At 47.8% G+C, this 26,333-nt stretch overlaps 1 protein-coding gene across 3 annotated transcripts in view; it reads left to right on the top strand.

Moving 5' to 3' along the window:
- The window catches only part of UBA1 (ubiquitin like modifier activating enzyme 1), a 52,359-nt gene extending 30,347 nt beyond the window's left edge, over window positions 1-22,012 (top strand). For all 3 annotated transcript variants that reach the window (XM_063936075.1, XM_063936076.1, XM_063936077.1), the window contains exons 16-26: window positions 12,419-12,615; window positions 12,794-12,858; window positions 13,012-13,207; window positions 13,304-13,378; window positions 13,473-13,662; window positions 13,768-13,856; window positions 13,932-14,024; window positions 14,873-15,064; window positions 15,152-15,253; window positions 15,494-15,594; window positions 21,145-22,012. In XM_063936075.1, coding sequence (XP_063792145.1) covers window positions 12,419-12,615; window positions 12,794-12,858; window positions 13,012-13,207; window positions 13,304-13,378; window positions 13,473-13,662; window positions 13,768-13,856; window positions 13,932-14,024; window positions 14,873-15,064; window positions 15,152-15,253; window positions 15,494-15,594; window positions 21,145-21,280 — 1,436 coding nt within the window. In that variant the 3' untranslated portion in view covers window positions 21,281-22,012. The remainder of the gene's footprint in view (window positions 1-12,418; window positions 12,616-12,793; window positions 12,859-13,011; window positions 13,208-13,303; window positions 13,379-13,472; window positions 13,663-13,767; window positions 13,857-13,931; window positions 14,025-14,872; window positions 15,065-15,151; window positions 15,254-15,493; window positions 15,595-21,144) is intronic.
- Window positions 22,013-26,333: the final 4,321 nt, after the last annotated feature.

Below are 26,333 nucleotides of genomic sequence, written 5' to 3'. Positions count from 1 at the left end.
GCGCAGTATAAACAATACAGCAGCTATAAAGGGAAAAACACTTTATATAAGGTTATCCCTGTGTATATGTATATGTGTATATATATATATATATATATATATATATATATATATATATATATATATATATATATATATATATATATATATAGCGCTCTGGTGTGTGCTGGCAAACTCTCCCTCTGTCTCCCCAAAGGGCTAGTGGGGTCCTGTCCTCTATCAGAGCATTCCCTGTGTGTGTGCTGTGTGTCGGTACGTTTGTGTCGACATACAGAGTGTCTGTAATAGTGTTGTCACCCCCTGGGGGGTCGACACCTGAGTGGATGTACTGTTGAAATTGCGTGACAGTGTCAGCTTTGTATAAAAGACAGTGGTTGACATGAGACAGCCGGCTACTCAGCTTGTGCATGTCCAGACGTCTCATACAGGGGCTCTAAAGCGCCCGTTACCTCAGATACAGACGCCGACACGGATACTGACTCCTGTGTCGACGGTGAAGAGACAACCGTGATTTCCAATAGGGCCACACATTGCATGATTGAGGCAATGGAAAAAGTTTACACTCTTCTGATAATATAAATACCACCAAAAAAAAGGGGTATTATGTTTGGTGAGGAAAAACTTCCTGTAGTTTTCCTGAATCTGAGAAATAAAATGAGGTGTGTGATGATGCGTGGGTTTCCCCCCGATAACAATTGATAATTTCTAAAAAGTTATTGGCAGTATACCTTTTCCCGCCAGAGGTTAGGGTGCGTTGGGACACACCCCCTAGGAGGGATAAGGCGCTCACACGCTTGTAAGAACAAGGGCTCTACCCTCTCTTGAGATGGCCGCCCTTAGGGATCCTGCTGATAGAAAGCAGGAGGGTATCCTAAAATGTATTTACACACATACTGGTGTTATACTGCGACCAGCAATCGCCTCAGCCTGGAGGTGCAGTGCTGGGTTGGCGTGGTCGGATTCCCTGACTGGAAATTTGATATCCTAGATAAGGACAGTATATTATTGCCTATAGAGCAATTAAAAGATGCATTTCTATATATGCATGATGCACAGCGGAATATTTGCCGACTGGCATCAAGTATAAGTGCGTTGTCCAATTATACCAGTAAAGTGGTCAGGTGATGCGGATTCCAAACGGCATTTGGAAGTATTGCCTTAAAAAAGGGGATGTACCCCAGGTCGCCTCTCAAAATAAGACGCCGTATTATCAGGCGCAGTCCTGGTTGGCAAGCGGACAAAAGGGTTCCTCTTTTCTGCTCGTGACAGAGGGAGAGGAAAATGGCTGCAGAGATCAGCCAGTTCCCAGGAACAGAAACCCTTTTCCGCCTCTGCCAAGCTCTCAGTATGACGCTAGGGCTTTACAAGTTCAGGCACGGTGGGGGCCCGTTCTCAATGAATTTCAGTGCGCAGTGGGCTCACTCGCAAGTAGACCCCTGGATCCTTCAGGTAATATTTCAGGGGTACAAATTGGAATTCGAGACTTATTCCCCTCGCCGTTTCCAAAAGTCTGTTTTACCGACGTCTCCCGCTGACAGGGAGGCAGTTTTGGAAGTCATTCACAAGCTGTGTTCCCAGCAGGTGATAATTAAGGTACCCCTCCTGCAACAGGGAACGGGGTATTATTCCACACTATTGTGGTACCGAAGCCAGACGGCTCGGTGAGACCGATTTTAAAATCTAAAATCTGAAATCTTTGAACACTTACATACAGAGGTTCAAATTCAAAATTGAGTCACTCAGAGCAGTGATTGCAAACCTGGAAGAAGGGGACTACATGATGTCTCGGGACATCAAGAATGCTTACCTTCATGTCAAAATTTACCCTTCTCACCAAGGGTATCTCAGGTTATGGTACAGAACTGTCACTATCAGTTCAGACGCTGCCGTAGGGATGGTCCACGGCACCCCGGGTCTTTACTGAAGTAATGACCGTAATGATGATATTCCTTCGAAGGAAGGGAATTTTAGTTATCCCTTACTTGGACGATTCCCTGATAAGGGTGAGATCCAGGGAACAGTTGGAGATCGGTGTAGCACTATCTCAGGTAGTGTTGCGGCAGCACGATTGGATTCTCAATATTCCAAAATCGCAGCTGGTTCCGACGACTTGTCTTCAGTTCCTAGGGATGATCCTGGACACAGTCCAGAAAGAAGGTGTTTCTCCCGGAGGAGAAAGCCAGGGAGTTATCCGAGCTAGTCAGGAACCTCCTAAAACCGAACCAAGTCTCAGTGCATCAATGCACAAGGGTTCTGGGTAAAAATGGTGGCTTCCTACGAAGCAATCCCATTCGGCAGATTCCACGCAAGACTTTCCAGTGGAACCTACTGGACAAATGGTCCGGGTCGCATCTTCAGATGCTTCAGCGGATAACCCTGTCACCAGGGACAAGGGTATCCCTCCTGTGGTGGTTGCAGAGTGCTCATCTTCTAGAGGGCCGCAGATTCGGCATTCGGGACTGGGTCCTGGTGGCCACGGATGCCAGCCTGCGAGGCTGGGGAGCAGTCACACAGGGAAGGAATATCCAGGGCTTATGGTCAAGCCTGGAGACATCACTTCACATAAATGTCCTGAAGCTAAGGGCCATTTACAATGCTCTAAGCTTAGCAAGACCTCTGCTTCAAGGTCAGCCGGTGTTGATCCAGTCAGACAACATTACGGCAGTCACCCACGTAAACAGACAGGGTGCCACAAGAAGCAGGAGGGCAATGGCAGAAGCTGCAAGGATTCTTCGCGGGGCGAAAAACCATGTGATAGTACTGTCAGCAGTTTTCATTCCGGGAGTGGACAACTGGGAAGCAGTTTTCCTCAGCACGACCTCCACCCGGGAGAGTAAGGACTTCACCCAGAAGTCTTCCACATGATTATAAACCGTTGGGAAAAACTCGACAGGTATTGCGCCACGTCAAGGGACCCTCAGGCAATAGCTGTAGATGCTCTGGTAACACCGTGGGTGTACCAATCAGTGTATGGGTTCCCTCCTCTGCCTCTCATACCCAAGGTACTGAGATTGATAAGATGGAGAGGAGTAAGCACTATATTAGTGGCTCCGGATTGGCCAAAAAGGAATTGGTAACCGGAACTTCAAGATATGCTCACGGAGGATCCGTAGCCTCTACCTCTAAGAAGGGACCTGCTCCAGCAAGGACCTTATCTGTTCCAAGACTTACCGCGGCTGCGTTGACGGCATGGCGGTTGAACGCCGGATCCTGAAGGAAAAAGGCATTCCGGATGAAGTCATCCCTATCCTGATCAAAGCCAGGAAGGATGTAACCGCAAAACATTATCACCGCATTTGGCGAAAATATGTTGCGTGGTGCGAGGCCAGTAAGGCTCGACGGAGGAAATTCAACTGGGTCGATTCCTACATTTCCTGCAAACAGGAGTATCTATGGGCCTGAAATTGGGGTCCATTAAGGTTCAAATTTCGGCTCTGTCAATTTTCTTCCAAAAAAGAACTAGCTTCAGTCCCTGAAGTTCAGACATTTGTTAAAGGGGTACTGCATATACAGCCTCCTTTTGTGCCTTCAGTGGCACTTTTGGGATCTCCAGGTGGTTTTTGGGTTCCAAAAGTCACATTGGTTTGACCCACTTAAATCTGTGGAGTTAAAATATCTCACAGAAAAAGTGGTCATGCTGTTGGCTCTGGCCTGGGCCAGGCGCGTGTCAGAATTGGTGGCTTTATCCTGTAAAAGCCCTTATCTGATTTTCCATTCGGACAGGGCGGAATTGATGACTCGTCCTTAGTTTCTCCCTAAGGTGGTTTCAGCGTTCACCTGAACCAAACCTATTGTGGTGCCTGCGGCTACTAGGGACTTGGAGGACTCCAAGTTGCTAGACGTTGTCAGGACCCAAAAAATATGTTTCCAGGACGACTGGAGTCAGGAAATCTGACTCGCTGTTTATCCTCTATGCACCCACTAGCTGGGTGCTCCTGCTTCTAAGCAGACTATTGCTCGTTGGATTTGTAGTACAATTCAGCTTGCACATTCTGTGGCAGGCCTGCCACAGCCAAAAATCTGTAAATGCCCACTCCACAAGGAAGGTGGGCTCATCTTGGGCAGCTGCCCGAGGGGGCTCGGCTTTGCAACTTTGCCGAGCAGTTACTTGGTCAGGAGCAAATACGTTTGTAAAATTCTACAAATTTGATACCCTGGCTGAGGAGGACCTGGAGTTCTCTCATTGGGTGCTGCAGAGTCATCCGCACTCTCCCGCCCGTTTGGGAGCTTTGGTATAATCCCCATGGTCCTTACGGAGTTCCCAGCATCCACTAGGACGTCAGAGAAAATAAGAATTTACTTACCGATAATTCTATTTCTCGTAGTCCGTAGTGGATGCTGGGCGCCCATCCCAAGTGCGGATTGTCTGCAATACTGGTACATAATTATTGTTACCAAAAAAAAATTCGGGTTATTGTTGTATTGAGCCATCTTTTCTAGAGGCTTCTCTATTATCATGCTGTTAACTGGGTTCAGATCACAAGTTGTACAGTGTGATTGGTGTGGCTGGTATGAGTCTTACCCGGGATTCAAAATCCTTCCTTATTGTGTACGCTCGTCCGGGCACAGTATCCTAACTGAGGCTTGGAGGAGGGTCATAGGGGGAGGAGCCAGTGCACACCAGGTGATCCTAAAGCTTTCTTTAGATGTGCCCTGTCTCCTGCGGAGCCGCTATTCCCCATGGTCCTTACGGAGTTCCCAGCATCCACTGCGGACTACGAGAAATAGAATTATCGGTAAGTAAATTCTTATTATAAAGGTTGTCCCTGTATAATTATAGCGTTTTGGTGTGTGCTGGCAAACTCTCCCTCTGTCTCCCCAAAGGGCTAGTGGGGTCCTGTCTTCTATCAGAGCATTCCCTGTGTGTGTGCTGTGTGTCGGTACGTGTGTGTCGACATGTATGAGGACGATGTTGGTGAGGAGGCGGAGCAATTGCCTGTAATGGTGATGTCACTCTCTAGGGAGTCGACACCGGAATGGATGGCTTATTTAAGGAATTACGGGATAATGTCAACACGCTTCAAGGTCGGTTGACGACATGAGACGGCCGGCAAACAAATTAGTACCTGTCCAGGCGTCTCAAACACCGTCAGGGGCTTTAAAACGCCCATTTACCTCAGTCGGTCGACATAGACACAGACACGGACACTGACTCCAGTGTTGACGGTGAAGAAACAAACGTATTTTCCTTTAGGGCCACACGTTACATGTTAAGGGCAATGAAGGAGGTGTTACATATTTCTGATACTACAAGTACCACAAAAAAGGGTATTATGTGGGTGTGAAAAAACTACATGTAGTTTTTTCTGAATCAGATAAATTAAATGAAGTGTGTGATGATGCGTGGGTTTCCCCCGATAGAAAATTATTGGCGGTATACCCTTTCCCGCCAGAAGTTAGGGCGCGTTGGGAAACACCCCTTAGGGTGGATAAGGCGCTCACACGCTTATCAAAACAAGTGGCGTTACCGTCTCCAGATACGGCCGCCCTCAAGGAACCAGCTGATAGGAGGCTGGAAAATATCCTAAAAAGTATATACACACATACTGGTGTTATACTGCGACCAGCTATCGCCTCAGCCTGGATGTGCAGCGCTGGGGTGGCTTGGTCGGATTCCCTGACTGAAAATATTGATACCCTTGACAGGGACAGTATTTTATTGACTATAGAGCACAGAGAGATATTTGCACTCTGGCATCAAGAGTAAGTGCGATGTCCATATCTGCCAGAAGATGTTTATGGACACGACAGTGGTCAGGTGATGCAGATTCCAAACGGCAATTGCCGTATAAAGGGGAGGAGTTATTTGGGGTCGGTCCATCGGACCTGGTGGCCACGGCAACAGCTGGAAAATCCACCTTTTTTACCCTAAGTCACATCTAAGCAGAAAAAGACACCGTCTTTTCAGCCTCAGTCCTTTCGTCCCCATAACGAGACGTCTCCCCCTCGCAGCTTCCTGAAGTCTGCTTTACCAACGTCTCCCTCCGACAGGGAGGCAGTATTGGAAACAATTCACAAGCTGTATTCCCAGCAGGTGATAATCAAAGTACTCCTCCTACAACAAGGAAAGGGGTATTATTCCACACTATATTGTGGTACTGAAGCCAGACGGCTCGGTGAGACCTATTCTAAATCTGAAATATTTGAACACTTACATACAAAGGTTCAAATCAAGATGGAGTCACTCAGAGCAGTGATAGCGAACCAGGAAGAAGGGGACTATATAGTGTCCCGGGACATCAGGGATGCTTCCTCCATGTCCCAATTTGCCCTTCTCACCAAGGGTACCTCAGGTTCGTGGTACAGAACTGTCACTATCCGTTTCAGACGATGCCGGTTGGATTGTCCACGGCACCCCGGGTCTTTACCAAGGTAATGGCCGAAATGATGATTCTTCTTCAAAGAAAATGGACGATATCCTGATAAGGGCAAGGTCCAGAGAACAGTTGGAGGTCGGAGTAGCACTATCTCAAGTAGTTCTACGACAGCATGGGTGGATTCTAAATATTCCAAAACCGCAGCTGTTTCCGACGACAATTTGCTGTTCCTAGGGATGATTCTGGACACAGTCCAGAAAAGGGTGTTTCTCCCGGAGAAGAAAGCAAGGGAGTTATCCGAGCTAGTCAGGAACCTCCTAAAACCAGGAAAAGTGTCAGTGCATCATTGCACAAGGGTCCTGGGAAAAATGGTGGCTTCTTACGAAGCGATTCCATTTGGCAGATTTCACGCAAGAACTTTTCAGTGGGATCTGCTGGAAAAATGGTCCGGATCGCATCTTCAGATGCATCAGCGGATAACCCTGTCTCCAAGGACAAGGGTGTTTCTTCTGCGGTGGCTGCAGAGTGCTCATCTACTAAAGGGCCGCAGATTCGGCATTCAGGACTGGGTCCTGGTGACCACGGATGCCAGCCGGAGAGGCTGGGGAGCAGCCACACAGGGAAAAAATTTCCAGGGAGTGTGATCAAGTCTGGAGACTTCTCTCCACATAAAACAATGCTCTAAGCTTAGCAAGACCTCTGCTTCAAGGTCAGCCGGTATTGATCCAGTGGGACAACATCACGGCAGTCGCCCACGTAAACAGACAGGGCGGCACAAGAAGCAGGAGGGAAATGGCAGAAACTGCAAAGATTCTTCGCTGGGCGGAAAATCATGGGATAGCACTGTCAGCAGTGTTCATTCCGGTAGTGGACAACTGGGAAGCAGACTTCCTCAGCAGGCACGACCTCCACCCGGGAGAGTGGGGACTTCATCGGGAAGTCTTCCACATGATTGTGAACCATTGGGAAAGACCAAAGGTGGACATGATGGCGTCCCGCCTGAACAAAAAACTGGACAGGTATTGCGCCAGGTCAAGAGACCCTCAGGCAATAGCTGTGGACGTTCTGGTAACACAGTGGGTGTACCAGTCGGTGTATGTGTTCCCTCCTCTGCTTCTCATACCCAAGGTACTGAGAATTATAAGACGTAGAGGAGTAAGAACTATACTCGTGGCTCCGGATTGCCCAAGAAGGACTTGGTACCCGGAACTTCAAGAAATGCTCACAGAGGACTCATGGCCTCTGCCGCTAAGAAGGGACTTGCTTCAGCAAGTACCATGTCTGTTCCAAGACTTACCGCGGCTGCGTTTGACGGCATGGCGGTGGAACGCCGAATCCTAAGGGAAAAAGGCATTCCGGAAGAGGTCATTCCTACCCTAGTCAAAGCCAGGAAGGAGGTGACCGCACAACATTATCACCACATGTGGCGAAAATATGTTGCGTGGTGTGAGGCCAGGAAGGCCCCACGAAGAAATTTCAACTCGGTCGATTCCTGCATTTCCTGCAAACAGGAGTGTCTATGGGCCTCAAATTGGGGTCCATTAAGGTTCAAATTTCGGCCCTGTCAATTTTCTTCCAGAAAGAATTGGCTTCACTTCCTGAAGTCCAGAAGTTTGTCAAGGGAGTACTGCATATACAACCCCCTTTTGTGCCTCCAGTGGCACTGTGGGATCTCAACGTAATCTGGGATTCCTCAAATCACATTTTAAACCGCTCAAATCTGTGGATTTGAAATATCTCACATGAAAAGTGACCATGCGGTTGGCCCTGGCCTCGGCCAGGCGAGTGTCAGAATTGGTGGCTTTGTCTCACAAAAGCCCATATCGGATTGTCCATTCGGACAGGGCAGAGCTGCGGACTCGTCCCCAGTTTTTCCCTAAGATGGTGTCAGCGTTTCACCTGAACCAGTTTATTGTGGTACCTGCGGCTATTAGGGACTTGGAGGACTCCAAGTTGCTAGATGTTGTCAGGGCCCTGAAAATATAGGTTTCCAGGACGGCTGGAGTCAGAAAAACTGACTTGCTGTTATCCTGTATGCACCCAACAAACTGGGTGCTCTTCTAAGCAGACGATTGCTAGTTGGATGTGTAGTACAATTCAGCTTGCACATTCTGTGGCAGGCCTGCCACAGCCAAAATATGTAAATGCCCATTTCACAAGGAAGGTGGGCTCATCTTGGGCGGCTGCCCGAGGGGTCTCGGCTTTACAACTTTGCCGAGCTGCTACTTGGTCAGGAGCAAACACGTTTGCAAAATTCTACAAATTTGATACCCTGGCTGAGGAGGACCTGGAGTTCTCTCATTCGGTGCTGCAGAGTCATCCGCACTCTCCCGCCCGTTTGGGAGCTTTGGTATAATCCCCATGGTCCTGACGGAGTCCCAGCATCCACTAGGACGTCAGAGAAAATAAGAATTTACTTACCGATAATTCTACTTCTCGTAGTCCGTAGTGGATGCTGGGCGCCCATCCCAAGTGCGGATTGTCTGCAATACTTGTACATAGTTATTGTTACAAAAATCGGGTTATTATTGTTGTGAGCCATCTTTTCAGAGGCTCCGCTGTTATCATGCTGTTAACGGGGTTCAGATCACAGGTTGTACAGTGTGATTGGTGTGGCTGGTATGAGTCTTACCCGGGATTCAAAATCCTTCCTTATTGTGTACGCTCGTCCGGGCACAGTATCCTAACTGAAGCTTGGAGGAGGGTCATAGGGGGAGGAGCCAGTGCACACCACCTGATCATAAAGCTTTTACTTTTGTGCCCTGTCTCCTGCGGAGCCGCTATTCCCCATGGTCCTGACGGAGTCCCAGCATCCACTACGGACTACGAGAAATAGAATTATCGGTAAGTAAATTCTTATTTTCTGCTTGCATCCTCCTGAGGTGTGAACTGTAATCTGTTCAGTGCTTCAAAGGGGGGGCTAACTGTGGGTGGTAATTGTACTTAGCCTAGTAGCTATGGCTTACTGAGGGTGGTAATTGCACTTAGCCTAGTAGCTATGGCTTACTGAGGGTGGTAATTGCACTTAGCCTAGTAGCTATGGCTTACTGTGGGTGGTAATTGTACTTAGCCTAGTAGCCTTACTGAGGTTTGTAATTGTACTTAGCCTAGTAGCTATGGCTTACTGTGGGTGGTAATTGTACTTGGCCTAGTAGCTATGGCTTACTGTGTGGGTGGTAATTGTACTTGGCCTAGTAGCTATTGCTTACTGTGGGTGGTAATTGTACTTGGCCTAGTAGCCTTACTGAGGTTGGTAATTGTACTTAGCCTAGTAGCTATGGCTTACTGTGGGTGGTAATTGTACTTACCCTAGTAGCTATGGCTGACTGTGGGTGGTAATTGTACTTAGCCTAGTAGCCTTACTGAGGTTGGTAATTGTACTTAGCCTAGTAGCTATAGCTTACTGTGGGTGGTAATTGTACTTGGCCTAGTAGCTATGGCTTACTGTGGGTGGTAATTGTACTTGGCCTAGTAGCCTTACTGAGGTTGGTAATTGTACTTGGCCTAGTAGCTATGGCTTACTGTGGGTGGTAATTGTACTTGGCCTAGTAGCCTTACTGAGGTTGGTAATTGTACTTGGCCTAGTAGCTATGGCTTACTGTGGGTGGTAATTGTACTTAGCCTAGTAGCTATGGCTGACTGTGTGGGTGGTAATTGTACTTAGCCTAGTAGCCTTACTGAGGTTTGTAATTGTACTTAGCCTAGTAGCTATGGCTTACTGTGGGTGGTAATTGTACTTGGCCTAGTAGCTATGGCTTACTGTGGGTGGTAATTGTACTTGGCCTAGTAGCCTTACTGAGGTTGGTAATTGTACTTAGCCTAGTAGCTATGGCTTACTGTGGGTGGTAATTGTACTTAGCCTAGTAGCCTTACTGAGGTTTGTAATTGTACTTAGCCTAGTAGCTGTGGCTTACTGTGGGTGGTAATTGTACTTGGCCTAGTAGCCTTACTGAGGTTGGTAATTGTACTTGGCCTAGTAGCTATGGCTTACTGTGGGTGGTAATTGTACTTAGCCTAGTAGCTATGGCTGACTGTGTGGGTGGTAATTGTACTTAGCCTAGTAGCCTTACTGAGGTTTGTAATTGTACTTAGCCTAGTAGCTATGGCTTACTGTGGGTGGTAATTGTACTTGGCCTAGTAGCTATGGCTTACTGTGGGTGGTAATTGTACTTGGCCTAGTAGCCTTACTGAGGTTGGTAATTGTACTTAGCCTAGTAGCTATGGCTTACTGTGAGTGGTAATTGTACTTGGCCTAGTAGCTATGGCTTACTGTGGGTGGTAATTGTACTTGGCCTAGTAGCCTTACTGTGGTTGGTAATTGTACTTGGCCTAGTAGCTATGGCTTACTGTGGGTGGTAATTGTACTTGGCCTAGTAGCCTTACTGAGGTTGGTAATTGTACTTGGCCTAGTAGCTATGGCTTACTGTGGGTGGTAATTGTACTTAGCCTAGTAGCCTTACTGAGGTTGGTAATTGTACTTAGCCTAGTAGCTATGGCTTACTGTGGGTGGTAATTGTACTTAGCCTAGTAGCTATGGCTTACTGTGGGTGGTAATTGTACTTGGCCTAGTAGCTATGGCTTACTGAGGGTGCTAATTGTACTTAGCCTAGTAGCTATGGCTGACTGTGGGTGGTAATTGTACTTAGCCTAGTAGCCTTACTGAGGTTGGTAATTGTACTTAGCCTAGTAGCTATGGCTTACTGTGGGTGGTAATTGTACTTGGCCTAGTAGCTATGGCTTACTGTGGGTGGTAATTGTACTTGGCCTAGTAGCCTTACTGAGGTTGGTAATTGTACTTGGCCTAGTAGCTATGGCTTACTGTGGGTGGTAATTGTACTTGGCCTAGTAGCCTTACTGAGGTTGGTAATTGTACTTAGCCTAGTAGCTATGGCTTACTGAGGGTGGTAATTGTACTTAGCCTAGTAGCCTTACTGAGGTTGGTAATTGTACTTAGCCTAGTAGCTATGGCTTACTGTGGGTGGTAATTGTACTTAGCCTAGTAGCTATGGCTGACTGTGTGGGTGGTAATTGTACTTAGCCTAGTAGCTATGGCTTACTGTTGGTGGTAATTGTACTTGGCCTAGTAGCTATGGCTTACTGTGGGTGGTAATTGTACTTAGCCTAGTAGCTATGGCTTACTGTTGGTGGTAATTGTACTTGGCCTAGTAGCTATGGCTTACTGTGGGTGATAATTGTACTTAGCCTAGTAGCTATGGCTGACTGTGGGTGGTAATTGTACTTACCCTAGAAGCTATGGCTTACTGTGGGTGGTAATTGTACTTAGCCTAGTAGCTATGGCTTACTGTGGCTGGTAATTGTACTTAGCCTAGTAGCTATGGCTTACTGTTGGTGGTAATTGTACTTAGCCTAGTAGCTATGGCTTACTGTGGCTGGTAATTGTACTTAGCCTAGTAGCTATGGCTTACTGTTGGTGGTAATTGTACTTAGCCTAGTAGCTATGGCTTATTGTGGCTGGTAATTGTACTTAGCCTAGTAGCCTTACTGAGGTTTGTAATTGTACTTAGCCTAGTAGCTATGGCTTACTGTGGGTGGTAATTGTACTTAGCCTAGTAGCTATGGCTTATTGTGGCTGGTAATTGTACTTAGCCTAGTAGCCTTACTGAGGTTTGTAATTGTACTTAGCCTAGTAGCTATGGCTGACTGTAGGTGGGAATTGTACTTGGCCTAGTAGCTATGGCTTACTGTGGGTGGTTATTGACCTGGGAGCTAAAACCAGCTAATTGAATTGGATGCGGTTAATTTACCAGCCGTCGTGATTCCAGTGCTCTGTATGCCAACGCTGACAGACGGGGAAATGGCGGTTGAAATCCAGACCTAACACAGGTATTCCCACTCAGGTGGTGGGACCACACCACCACCTGAGGGGTAATATAGTGTTGCGAGCAAAGTTGAGCACTGGGCCCAATGCGTGGCGGCTGGCGGGATTCTGGCATCTGTCTCCCGACCACCGGTAAATCATACCGAACCCAATTGAATCTACTCCTAAACTGGGAATAGAAAATGCTATGATTCTTTGTTATTCCCACCTTTGTTAATATAAAAAAAAAATATATATATTTTTCTTTTCTTCCAATCCTCAGGGATGTATATGGACCGGCGCTGTGTGTATTACCGTAAGCCCCTTCTGGAGTCTGGAACATTGGGAACTAAAGGGAATGTACAAGTCGTTATACCTTTCCTCACAGAGTCCTACAGCTCCAGCCAGGACCCTCCAGAGAAGTCTATACCCATCTGTACCCTGAAAAACTTCCCCAACGCCATTGAGCACACATTACAGGTGGGGATATACTTATTGAGGGGGGGATTATGTATGAACTTGGTGTGTGAAGTTGACACTTTTAGCAGATTCCCGAGTCATTAGTTTACGATTCACCTGCTTCAGATAAATATGTTTGATATTAATTTGGGACATAGAAGAGGTTTGACATTAACCAAACTTCTGTGTCTGTCTGCAGTGGGCTCGGGATGAATTTGAAGGCCTCTTTAAGCAACCAGCAGAGAACGTCAATCAGTATTTAACGTGAGTTACCAAAGGGAACTTTATCCTTTTTCCCAAGTTCTCGGGTATTACCCTAATAGAGCAATAGGAGTTCATTAACTACTAACAAAATACTGTAAAGAGGGTCTCTAAATACGTGTACTTGTACATCATTAGTTCACCTTGTTTCCTCAGAGACCCTAAATTCATGGAGAGGACATTAAAGTTGCCTGGATCTCAGCCTCTGGAGGTCATCGAAGCCGTGTACAAAAGTCTAATTACTGACCGGCCCAAGTCCTGGAAAGAATGTGTAGCTTGGGCCTGCAATCACTGGCACACCCAGTACTCCAACAATATCCGTCAGCTGCTGCACAACTTCCCCCCGGAGCAGGTCAGTGGCCCTAAAATGGGACAGATGAGGCTTTCTGTCATCGTCATCCTTGGATGTCCTCTGTAGATTGATAAAGTTGTTTTCTTCACCTTCTAGCTGACCTCTTCTGGTGCTCCTTTCTGGTCAGGCCCTAAAAGATGTCCTCACCCGTTGAATTTTAGTGGAAACGTTGTAAGTGTTGCGAAGTGTTGTGGTTTGGTTGTGTCTGGCGGTTAGAGCCGGGCTACCGGAAAGGGAATTCATTGGATACTGTTCTCCTCCACAGCCCTTGCACTTGGATTACATCCTGGCAGCTGCTAACCTCTTTGCACAATCCTACGGTATTGCTGTAACCACCGACAGGGCGGTTCTATTAGAAATTCTCAAAAGTATCAGAGTGGCAGAATTCACCCCCAAATCCGGAGTGAAAATCCACGTGTCTGACCAAGAGATGCAGAATGCGCACGCTTCCCTTGGTAAGTATATTACCGGTGTTCTTTGTAGGGCTGGGCGGGTTCTAGCAGTTAACAATGGAAGCTGGTAGTCATTTAAAAAAAAAAAAAAAATTGCAAATATTCTAGATGACAGTCGTCTGGAAGAACTGAAGCAGGGTCTCCCCACAGTAGACAGTCTGGGCGGTTTCAAAATGTTTCCTATAGACTTTGAAAAGGTGAGGAATCTTATTTGGATTTTTATTATTTTATTTTAAACGTTTCCATCCTATAATTAATGTCGTCTGTCATAGGACGATGACTCAAATTTTCATATGGACTTCATTGTGGCTGCTTCCAACCTGCGAGCCGAGAACTACGACATCCCACCAGCAGACCGCCACAAGGTAAGTCGCCTCTGTAGATATGGTAAAAGAATTGGACGTGGTCTGGAAGTTGGGGTCATAATGTTTTTGGTGGCAGAGTAACAAAACAGCTCGTGGCAGGGGGACTGTTTCATTTCATGGCTTAGGAGGCTGCTGGAAAGCGTCATCTGATGGGTGAGAATTTCTTAGATGACCAGACGGCATGGTAGTTGGTTAGGCAAGAGATATACAATAGTCTGGTGTGGAGTAGGAATCTGTGGGGCCGATTCGGACCTGATTGCTACTGTGCGTATGCACCACAATGCGCAGGCGTGACAGTCCGCAGCGACGGAATGGTGCGAAAAAATCCCATCGCACCGGCGAACGTAAGGAGATTGACAGGAAGTGGCCGTTTGTGGGTGGCAACTGACCGTTTCTGAGGAGTGCCTGGAAAACCGCAGGAGGGGGACCAGGCGTTTGGAGGGGAGGATTCCTGACGTCTGTTCCGTCCCCGATCATCGCAGCGGCTAGGTCCTGGGCTGTGCAGAGACTGCACAAACGTTTGTTTGTGCAGCTCTCCTGCACATGCGATCGCACCCGTGCACAGCGATTTCCACCTCCCCCTGTAGGCGGCGACTACCTGATCGCAGGGATGCAAAAAACGCACCCTAGCAATTAGATCTGAATTAGCCCATTTGTTTGGTGATGAGAGGAAACGATTAATGAAGGGCTTGGTGTCGAGGGCGTTGTGGATTAACAGATGGCCAGTGATGCTAGGGCTCCGTGGTTTATTATCTAGCCTGTTGGCCAGAGCGTTGTCATGCTCTGCTTTTGAAATGATTTGGTGGACGTTCTTCCATTCTGACCTCTCCTCCTCTTCTGATTTGCAGAGTAAGTTGATAGCTGGAAAGATCATCCCGGCCATAGCAACCACCACAGCTGCTGTGGTGGGACTGGTGTGCCTGGAGCTTTATAAGATCGTCCAGGGACACAAGAAGCTTGAATCCTACAAGAATGGTTTCATGAACCTGGCCCTCCCGTTCTTTGGCTTCTCCGAGCCCATTGCAGCCCCGAAGCACAAGGTGAGTGGTCCGGCTACATGACTGCCTCCGCCCCATTTCCCCCTCCTGCGTACTTCAGCACGACCGTTCTCATCTTCCTTTTTATAGTACTATGAAAATGAATGGACGCTTTGGGACCGGTTTGAGGTGAAAGGAGTTCAAGATAATGGAAACGAGATGACGCTAAAGCGGTTCCTGGATTATTTCAAGGTGGGTGATCAAGCGATCTTGGGTTTTCCTGAGCGGTTGAGGCAAAGAGCCGGTTTGTTTTTCCGTAGCAGTAGAGCTTGGATAAGACTAGATCTCTGCAGACTTTAAGGAGTGTCTATGCTGGAATCTTGCTTCTGTTTTTCTTATGGGTTTCTCTTCTGTTCAGCCACATATTGATGTGTTGTGAGCAGTAATTCATTGGTTAAATGTTGAAACCCTTTGTGTCCGTTCCGCCCGCAGAATGAACATAAGCTGGAGATCACCATGTTATCTCAAGGAGTTTCCATGCTGTACTCTTTCTTCATGCAAGCTGCCAAGCTGAAGGAACGCCTTGAGCTGCCGTACGTATCTTTCCTCCCTCTTCCGTAGTGTATCTCATGTTCTGTCTTCAGTGTGCATCTTCTGTGTTCCATACCTACAAAAAGGATAATGCACAAGGAACCATTTGCCAAAGCAATCCAGTCAGCTGCAACACCCAGGCTCTAGCATCTCCACCCCTGCTGCCAATGTGATTGGTTAGCCATGGAAGCCGTCACGATGACCAGTTGGCAATAAATGCATGCAGGCATAATGGGGGGGGGGGGGGGGACAGAACCGGATTGGATGCTTTTGGGTTACAGGACACTTGTCTCTGCTCCACTTTTTATAAAATTTGGTTGGCGCTAACCTTGTTGCATTTGTTTTTTGCCTCTTGTCCTTTAGCCACCTGTATTTGTGTAAACCAGTGGTTCAGAATCTCGATCTTTAAGGACCCCCAACAGTTCACGTTTCCCGAGTCTCCTCACGAGTCATAAGTGCAATAATTAGCTCCACCTGCGGATCTTTTAAAATGTGTCGGTAATGAATACGCCTGCGCACCTGGAAAACATGAACTGTTGGGGGGTCCCTGGGGACTGAGGTTGGGCACCACTGGTGTAAACAGTCCAGGTATAAAGTTTGGTTGCTAGTCTCATCTCTAACACTGTATTTATACCAGCATTCATTACCACTGATCATATCTGTGTGTTGTATAATCCCTTTCAAAAACTGATCTGTTCTAAGTCTTAAAGGATTGGAGGTTGATATTTTTACACTTCATTGTGATTTGTTGACACTCTGTCGACGATGTAATGGCGACTAGAATGCCAACGTTGTAGTAATATTTCTCTGACGTCCTAGTGGATGCTGGGAACTCCGTAAGGACCATGGGGAATAGCGGGCTCCGAAGGAGGCTGGGCACTCTAGAAAGATTTCAGACTACCTGGTGTGCACTGGCTCCTCCCACTATGACCCTCCTCCAAGCCTCAGTTAGAATTCGTGCCCGGCCGAGGTTGGATGCACACTAGGGGCTCTCCTGAGCTCTTAGAAAGAATAGACTTAGGTTTTTTATTTTCAGTGAGACCTGCTGGCAACAGGCTCACTGCAGCGAGGGACTAAGGGGAGAAGATGCGAACTCGCCTGCTTGCAGCCGGATTGGGCTTCATAGGCTACTGGACACCATTAGCTCCAGAGGGATCGACCGCATGCCTAGTCCTTGGTGTTCGGTCCCGGAGCCGCGTCGCCGTCCCCCTTACAGAGCCAGAAGCAAGAAGATGGTCCGGAAAATCGGCGGCATGAAGACTCTGTCTTCACCAAGGTAGCGCACAGCACTGCAGCTGTGCGCCATTGCTCCTCTCACACTTCACACTCCGGTCACTGAGGGTGCAGGGCGCTGGGGGGGGGGTGCCCTGAGGCAGCAATAATAACACCTTGGCTGGCTAAAATACCTCAATATATAACCCCAGAGGCTATATATGAGGTAAATACCCCTGCCAGAATTCCATAAAAAGCGGGAGAATAGGCCGCGAAAAAGGGGCGGAGCCTATCTCAGCACACTGGCGCCATTTTTCCCTCACAGCTCGGCTGGAAGGAAGCTCCCTGGCTCTTCCCTGCAATATACAGTAAGAGGGAAAAGAGAGGGGGGGGCATTAAATTTGTCAGTATATATACATATATTATATGAAAAGCAGCTATTAGGGACATAACTCAGTTAGTCCCTGTGTGTGTGTGTGTGTGTGTATATGTATGTGTATATATATATATATATATATATATATATATATATATATATATATATATATATATATATATATATATATATATATATATATATATATAGCGCTCTGGTGTGTGCTGGCATACTCTCACTCTGTCCCCCCAAAGGGCTTTTTGTGGGTACTGTCCTCTGTTGAGCATTCCCTGTGTGTGTGGGGTGTGTCGGTACGGCTGTGTCGACATGTTTGATGAGGATAATGAGGTGGAGGCGGAGCAGATGCATTTTGAAGGGACGTCACCCCCTGCGGGGCAGACACCCGAGTGGATGAACTTATGGAAAGAAATGAGTGCACGTATAGATTCTTTACATAAGAAATTTGACGACATGCCAAATGTGGGACAGCCGGGATCTCAGCTCGTGCCTGTCCAGGTGCCTCAGGGGCCGTCAGGGCGGTTATTGCAAGCCTGGACGAGGGGGATTACATGGTTTCCCTGGACATCAAGGATGCTTACCTGCATGTCCCCATTTATCATCCTCACCAGGAGTACCTCAGATTTGTGGTACAGGATTGCCATTACCAATTCCAGACGCTGCCGTTTGGACTCTCCACGGCACCAAGGGTATTTACCAAGGTTATGGCGGAAATGATGATACTCCTTCGAAGAAAGGGAGTTTTAATTATCCCGTACTTGGACGATCTCCTAATAAAGGCACGGTCCAAAGAACAGTTGTTGGTGGGAGTAGCACTATCTCAGGAAGTGCTGAACCAGCACGGCTGGATTCTGAATATCCCAAAGTCACAGCTGGTCCCGACGACACGTCTACTGTTCCTGGGGATGATTCTGGACACAGTCCAGAAAAAAGTGTTTCTCCCGGAGGAGAAAGCCAGGGAGTTGTCATCTCTAGTCAGAGACCTCCTGAAACCAAAACAGGTATCGGTGCATCACTGCACGCGGGTCTTGGGAAAGATGGTAGCTTCTTACGAAGCAATTCCATTCGGCAGGTTCCATGCCAGAATCTTTCAGTGGGACCTGTTGGACAAGTGGTCCGGATCGCATCTTCAGATGCATCGTTTAATAACCCTGTCTCCACGAACCAGGGTGTCTCTACTGTGGTGGCTGCAGAGTGCTCATCTTCTGGAGGGTCGCAGATTCGGCATTCAGGACTGGGTCCTGGTGACCACGGATGCCAGCCTGCGAGGCTGGGGGGCAGTCACAAAGGGAAGAAACTTCCAAGGACTATGGACAAGTCAGGAGACTTCCCTTCACATAAATATTCTGGAACTAAGGGCCATCTACAATGCCCTAAGTCAAGCAAAATCCCTGCTCCTACACCAGCCGGTGCTGATCCAGTCAGACAACATCACGGCAGTCGCCCATGTGAATCGACAGGGCGGCACAAGAAGCAGGATGGCAATGACAGAAGCCACAAGAATTCTCTGATGGGCGGAAAATCATGTACTAGCACTGTCAGCAGTGTTCATTCCGGGAGTGGACAACTGGGAAGCAGACTTCCTCAGCAGACACGACCTCCACCCGGGAGAGTGGGGACTTCATCCAGAAGTCTTCCAAATGATTGTACATCAGTGGGGTCGTCCACAGGTGGACATGATGGCGTCCCGCCTAAACAAAAAACTAGAGAGGTATTGCGCCAGGTCAAGAGACCCTCAAGCGATAGCTGTGGACGCTCTGGTGACACCGTGGGTGTACCAGTCAGTTTGTGTTCCCTCCGCTGCCTCTCATACCAAAGGTATTGAGAATAATAAGAAAGCGAGGAGTAAGCACAATTCTCGTGGTTCCGGATTGGCCAAGAAGAACATGGTACCCGGAACTTCAAGAGATGATCTCAGAGGACCTGTGGCCTCTGCCGCTAAGACAAGACCTGCTACAGCAGGGGCCCTGTCTGTTCCAAGACCTTACCGCGGCTGCGTTTGACGGCATGGCGGTTGAACGCCGGATCCTGAAAGAAAAGGGCATTCCGGAGGAAGTCATTCCTACGCTTATTAAAGCCAGGAAAGAGGTTACAGCAAATCATTATCACCGCATATGGCGGAAATATGTTGCATGGTGTGAGGCCGAAAAGGCCCCAACTGAGGAATTTCAACTAGGTCGATTTCTGCATTTCTGCAAGCAGGAGTGAATATGGGCCTAAAACTGGGTTCCATTAAGGTACAGATCTCGGCTCTATCGATTTTCTTTCAGAAAGAACTAGCTTCAGTACCTGAAGTTCAGACATTTGTAAAGGGAGTGCTGCATATTCAGCCCCCATATGTGCCTCCTGTGGCACCTTGGGATCTCAACGTGGTGTTGAGTTTCTTAAAATCACATTGGTTTGAACCACTAAAAACCGTGGATCTGAAATATCTCACGTGGAAGGTTGTCATGTTATTGGCCTTGGCTTCTGTCAGGCGAGTATCAGAATTGGCGGCTGTCTTATAAAAGCCCTTATCTGATTTTCCATATGGATAGGGCAGAATTGAGGACTCGTCCCCAGTTTCTCCCTAAGGTGGTGTCAGCGTTTCATTTGAACCAGCCTATTGTGGTGCCTGCGGCCACTAGGGACTTGGAGGACTCCAAGTTGTTAAACGTGGTCAGGGCCCTGAAAATGTTTTTCCAGGACGGCTGGAGTCAGAAAATCTGACTCGCTGTTTATCCTATATGCACCCAACAAGCTGGGTGCTCCTGCTTCTAAGCAGACTATTGCTCGTTGGATTTGTAGTACAATTCAACTTGCACATTCTGTGGCAGGCCTGCCACAGCCAAAATCTGTCAATGCCCATTCCACAAGGAAGGTGGGCTCATCTTGGGCGGCTGCCCGAGGGGGTCTCGGCTTTACAACTTTGCCGAGCTGCTACTTGGTCAGGGGCAAACACGTTTGCAAAATTCTATAAATTTGATACCCTGGCTGAGGAGGTCCTGGAGTTCTCTCATTCGGTGTTGCAGAGTCATCCGCACTCTCCCGCCCGTTTGGGAGCTTTGGTATAATCCCCATGGTCCTTACGGAGTTCCCAGCATCCACTAGGACGTCAGAGAAAATAAGAATTTACTCACCGGTAATTCTATTTCTCGTAGTCCGTAGTGGATGCTGGACGCCCATCCCAAGTGCGGTTTATCTGCAATACTTGTACATAGTTATTGTTAACTAAATCGGGTTATTGTTGAGCCATCTGTTGAGAGGCTCAGTTGTTTCATACTGTTAACTGGGTTTCATATCACGAGTTGTACGGTGTGATTGGTGTGGCTGGTATGAGTCTTACCCGGGATTCAAAATCCTTCCTTATTGTGTACGCTCGTCCGGGCACAGTGTCCTAACTGAGGCTTGGAGGAGGGTCATGGTGGGAGGAGCCAGTGCACACCAGGTAGTCTAAGATCTTTCTAGAGTGCCCAGCCTCCTTCGGAGCCCGCTATTCCCCATGGTCCTTACGGAGTTCCCAGCATCCACTACGGACTACGAGAAATAGAATTACCGGTGAGTAAATTCTTATTTTAATGCATTTTAATCAGCATGGTAACTTTACCCATGATATTTAAAGTTATGTCGACGCTTAAAATGCTTTAAATAACTACTAATGCATCAACATTAATCCATCGTCGGCAAAGGGGTCAACTATTTAACTGGTGATTTAATAGCTGGTCACACGCACAACATTCGTACAGTTGGAGAGCTGCCAGTTCTGTCTGATCCATTTTCTCTCTCTCTCTCTCTCTCTCTCTCTCTCTCTCTCTCTCTCTCTCTCTCTCTCTCTCTCTCTCTCTCTCTCTCTCTCTCTCTCTCTCTCTCTCTCTCTCTCTCTCTCTCTCTCTCTCTCTCTCTCTCTCTCTCTCATGTTCTGTAAACGCTGATAATCTTGTAAATCCCCCTACCTCTTGTCTTGCAGAATGACCGAAATTGTGACTAAAGTGTCCAAGAAGAAGATCGGGAAACACGTGAAAGCTCTGGTGTTCGAGCTGTGCTGCAATGACGACCTCGGAGAAGACGTAGAGGTCCCATACGTGCGTTACACCATGCGTTGAGCATCACGGCATCTTCACCAGCGATGCGTATGGGGGGGGGTTGGGGGATCCTGGAGCAGATTGGAATGGGGGGGCATGTGATTTAGGGGGAGGAGTTAAAAGATATGGGATGACTGTTCTACTGCTAGATATTAACCCCTTCGATCCAGCAAAGGGGCCATGACAAAGGGGGTGCACGAACCTCATTGTAACTTATCCTATCACCTGTCTGGTATTGTGTGGGTTTAGTGAGCATTTTCTCTGATAATTACTATTTTTAACACCTAGATCACCGCACCTGCCCTTCTCCCCACACTCCAACACCTGTAAAGGTTATCACCCGCAAGCCTGGTCCTCTTCCCCCTAAATTTGTCCGGTCTCATCAGCGCTTCTGTTCTAGGAGCTCCGACTACCGCTACATCTTCTGCTCCATGTACTCATATTGTTAGTTGTTGTAGTGCACACGTTTGCTTTAACCCTTCCACCGCACCAGAAACTTCTGCCGGGGGAAGGGTTATTGGTCGTTGAGAGTTGATCTGGAGAGTACAGCGCTCTTAACTTTTAATGCCAGCTGCATGGAGAGCGCATTCTTGCCTTGCCCCACGCCAACACCCAGACCGTGCCAGTTACCCGAGGGCTATAAGACCAGTAAGAGACAGCTTTAGTGTAATGAGAAATACAGTACTGCTGATCTTGTAGAAACGTTTCTTTATACTGTGTTTGAAATCTGAAAATAATAAAAATGAAACCATAGATTTTTTTATTCGCTGATTTTATAAAATTCTGGTATTACTCTTATCCAACGTATATTGCTTAGAGTTCATAAGTGAGTTTTCAGCACCGAAAAACTATTGTGCGTTCTCTAAATGTTGTTGGATTATACACCAATCTTTTCTCTTTCATCCACTGGGGGTCACTGGAGTACTCTTGGGACATGGACTGGGCGTTAGCAGGGATAGGCACATTTTAATATTTAAATTAGAAACACTCCACCCCCTCCATACTCCCAAGGTACCTCAGTGTTTTATGTGCCTTTGCTGGGGGAAGGTTCATTCTAGAAGTTTGTGGACTTTATTTTTCTGAAGATTTTAACTTTTTTATTCTTATTTCCACAGTCCCTTCCCAGCTTATTAAGAAGCTTGGGTCCGGGTCTGTGTGTGCTGCTGATAGTAGCATAGGCTTGTCTGTGCTCAGGTGAGGAGCCCCGCCATAGACCTAAATCAGCGTTTGTTGATTTCAGCCTAAGGCTGCATGGACAGAGCTTAATCTGAGAAACCCCGTCAGAGCCTCCACTTCCCAGAGGTAACGAGCAGCAGGCAGCTCCCTTGTACAGTGTGAAACGTGTGTTGTTTATTGATATTCATGTTATTGTGTGCATGGAGGGAAGAGTTTAACTTGGCGTGTATGTGTACGTCTCCCTGCCCAGCCGCGGTCATCCACGCTACCGCCGCTGGGCGCTTGCCGCACCCCGGAGCAGCGATCAGGCTCTCAGCACTGCCGCAAAGACGCCCGCTGCTCCCCGGCTCTCAGCGCATCACCAATCACCTACTCCGGCCGCGGACGGCTCTCACTGCTGCCGCGGCCCGCACACTCTGATTTTGCCGTGCACAGTTCCAGCTGCTGCTGCCGGCTGCTTTCACTGCTCCCTTCCTCCTCATAGCGCATTGGGGGAGATAGCTGCCGCCGCTGGTCGCCCGCTCCGCTCACAGCGCAGGGACAGTATTTAGCACGATACCGGCTCTGCAATAACGGGAGGGGACCATAAAGGGTATACAGGCTGTTAAGCCTAGCTAGGGGCATTATGTCTCTAATAAGAGAAGGTGACCATGTGACCTCAGTGCAGCATTTTTCTGCAATAAGGGAAATAGGTCCAAATGGAGGTGACCATTAGGGTAATACAGGCTATTAAGCCTAGATACAAGGCTCCTGTGTTACATATATAGCTCTAATGTGTATAAGTTTTAAAAAACCACACAAAAAAACCAGCGCATGGTGTGGCTGCCATTTTCTAATGACTTCCTGCTTCTTGTTGCAGGAATTTCATGTCGATCCTACAACACACAGCCACTGGAGGAGGCAGGGGTGTTAGTAGGACATTTGGTACAGCACAGGTTTTAAAACAGAAAACTTAGTGTGTGGTGCATATTGGTTTTATTCACACTTCTTTACAAATTGTACTACTGCCTGTGTGCGTGACAATAAGCTACTGCAAGATCAAACAAGCAGCTTGTCTGCGATTCTTAGAGAGTGTGTTACGTGATGGAATACAGAGTGTGTCTTGCAAATTCGAGTCCAGTACGGACCGCTGTACTGATCCTCCTTGGGCGATCATGGCAGGTGTGATGGTTTATTTGGGGTCAGAGTTGCTGCTGCACGAAAAGACTAAGGCTGCTAATGCCGTCTGAACTGCCAGAGTGAGCTCAGAATATGTCTGGACTTTTGCAGAGTGTACGATGTCCACAATTCCTAAAAGTAGTTATTTCTGTCGTGCTTTACCGGTTTCATCAGTGTTATAATTCAATGCCAGACCTGATATCTCAGGAGGGAATTAGGCAGATAGTAAGATTACTAATATCCCAGGCATTGATAATCTCATCAGGGCAGTAGGCCAGGTACTACATTTCACTGAGCCTCTGTCGAATGATGACGTGTTCTTTACTACGGGCGACTGTGTGTTTTCCTTATTCAGAGTCCCTTAATAAGCAGTTAACGGAAGCATGGAAGAATCCAGATAAAGGATTTTCTATGCATAGGCGGTTTTCTGGTTAACCGTTCCCAGTGTCCAGGACTACTAAATTGGAAAATTCTGTGGATTCCCCGGTTTCAAAACTTTCAGACCAGTCCCAGCTGCAACTATGTTTAAACACCTGTCAGAACGTAAGCTAGAAGCTATGCGAAAGTGCATGTATACAGCAGTTAGGCGTGTTACGTACATCTGCTTCAGTTGGAGTTTGGGTTTACGATTCTGTAGTTGCATGGGCAAAACAGCTCAAGTTAGGCCTACAGCTGGATCTTGCCAAAGACCGGCTCATATTTCTTGCTGATCACATTGTGAATCGGCTGAGTTTTTGGGTTCGGCTTCTATGGACGTGGGCCAGGTCCTTGGTTTTTAGCTTAACTAATTGCGGCCCGACGGGCACTGTGGTTACGCTCTTGGCAGGCCGAGGGTGAGTCAAAACGAGGAATAGAAGCGTTGCTTTATACTGGCGATAGGATTTTGTCCTGAACTGGACAAGTTGATGGCTCGGGTTACTAGAGGACAGTCTGGTTTCTACCATTGCCTGCACCAGTTCCTTAAAGGTAATACGTTGGATCAGTGTTCAAATTTTTTTTTTTTTAATTTAGATCACAGTCCTTTTGAGGCTGTGCTTGAGGAACAACCGTACAAAGTAGACGTGGTACAGGACGTGGTTTTTAGACCGCTAACCGTCAAGACACAAAGTCAGCTGACAAACCAGTGGCATGACGGGCTTCCAGCCCATCTCGGATCTGCAGTCGTGGGAGCATTCAAACATTTCACTTGGCGTGGCTTCAGGTGTCCACATATGGGTGGATCCGCAGTTTAGTTTAAGGTTACAAAATACAGTTTGATTGTCTACCACAATGCGGTTTTTCAAGACAGGCCTACCTATGTCAGTAGACAGAACAGCGTTTCTTTATCATCCACTAGGGGTCACTGGAGTACTCTTGGGATATGGACGGGCGTAGCCGAACAAAGGCACTGAATATTTAAATTTAGGACTCTCCCCCCCCTCCATATCCCCGAGTACCTCAGTGTACTCTCCCAGTGTTTTTTCGGTGCTCACAGCACGAACATTGGCTTGTGGTATAACCACACTTGGATTTTTATTTTTAATTTTTATTTTTACACTTAGCACATCCCTTCCCAGTTTCTGGAAAAACATGGGTCCGGGATAGTGCCGCTGCACGGGCAGCGAATGGCGTGTCGGTCCTCACAAAGAGCACCCTCACAGCCACAGGCGCTAAGCGCATGGCGTGTCGGTCCTCACAAAGAGCACCCTCACAGCCACAGGCAGACACTGTATCCTACTGCAACTGGACGGAGCTTACAGAAAGAAGCCCCGTCACAGCCAGGATGAAAGCCCCGTCACAATCTGGACGGAGCTTACAGAGTGCGGCACTACAAGGTATGGTGCGGGGTCAGGGCGGTCAGCTCACGCTGCCGCCCTGCTGTGTGGGGAAAGCCTTTATTGTTACCACCGCTTTGCCCGCCGCTTACAGCGCGCTCATTAGCAGGATACCCCGCTGAACGAAGAGAGCGGCCGCACGTCACTCAGACGCCGGCCGCTCTCCCAGCCACTGTACCAGAACTCTGCCACTGTAGAAACGTATCCGAGCGGCCGCACGTCATTCAAAGACGCCGGCCGCTCTCCCAGCCACTGTACGCGAGCGCCGCCCAAGCAGCCACTCTGCGTACCCGTGTCTAAAGCTCCGAGCGGCCGTACGTCACTAAAGACGCCGGCCGCTCTTCCAGCGCTGCACCCGGCCACTGCTGTATGAGGCGCCGCCCGTTCTTCCGGAGGGTTCCCCGGCGCAATATAGCAGCGCTCCCCGGGTTTCCCTAGGCTCCCTGCACTCGCTTCCGGCCGCTGCACAGGGAGAAGCTAAAAGCTACATCACAAGCAGCGCGGCTGCAGGGGGGTGACGGTGAGTAAAGCCCATAGCAGCAGCAAAGGCTGCATGGGTTAAGAGACTGCTCAGTTTTAAATAAGAGACTGCTCAGTTTTAAACAAGTTATTGACCCATAGCAGCAGCAAAGGCTGCTTGGGAATAAGATATATTGGAAATAATACATCACTGCAGGCAGTGTTGAGTAAAGCCCATAGCAGCAGAAGGCTGCATGGGTTAAGAGACTGCTTAGTGTTTAAACAGTTAATGGAAATAACTGGAAGGCTAGCTAAAGCATAAGGCTGCAAGATAATGTATTGTAAACTGCACGGATTTTACTGTATAATAGACCTGTAACTGTAGAATAGGCTATTAAGCCTATATTTAATGTATAATAGGCTATTAAGCCTATATTAACACTGCAGCAGGTAACCTGTCCTGTGAT

The sequence above is a fragment of the Pseudophryne corroboree genome, chromosome 8, assembly GCF_028390025.1.
Source record: "Pseudophryne corroboree isolate aPseCor3 chromosome 8, aPseCor3.hap2, whole genome shotgun sequence".
In the NCBI taxonomy this organism is placed as follows: domain Eukaryota; kingdom Metazoa; phylum Chordata; class Amphibia; order Anura; family Myobatrachidae; genus Pseudophryne; species Pseudophryne corroboree.
This window is presented reverse-complemented; position numbering and strand designations above follow the sequence as displayed.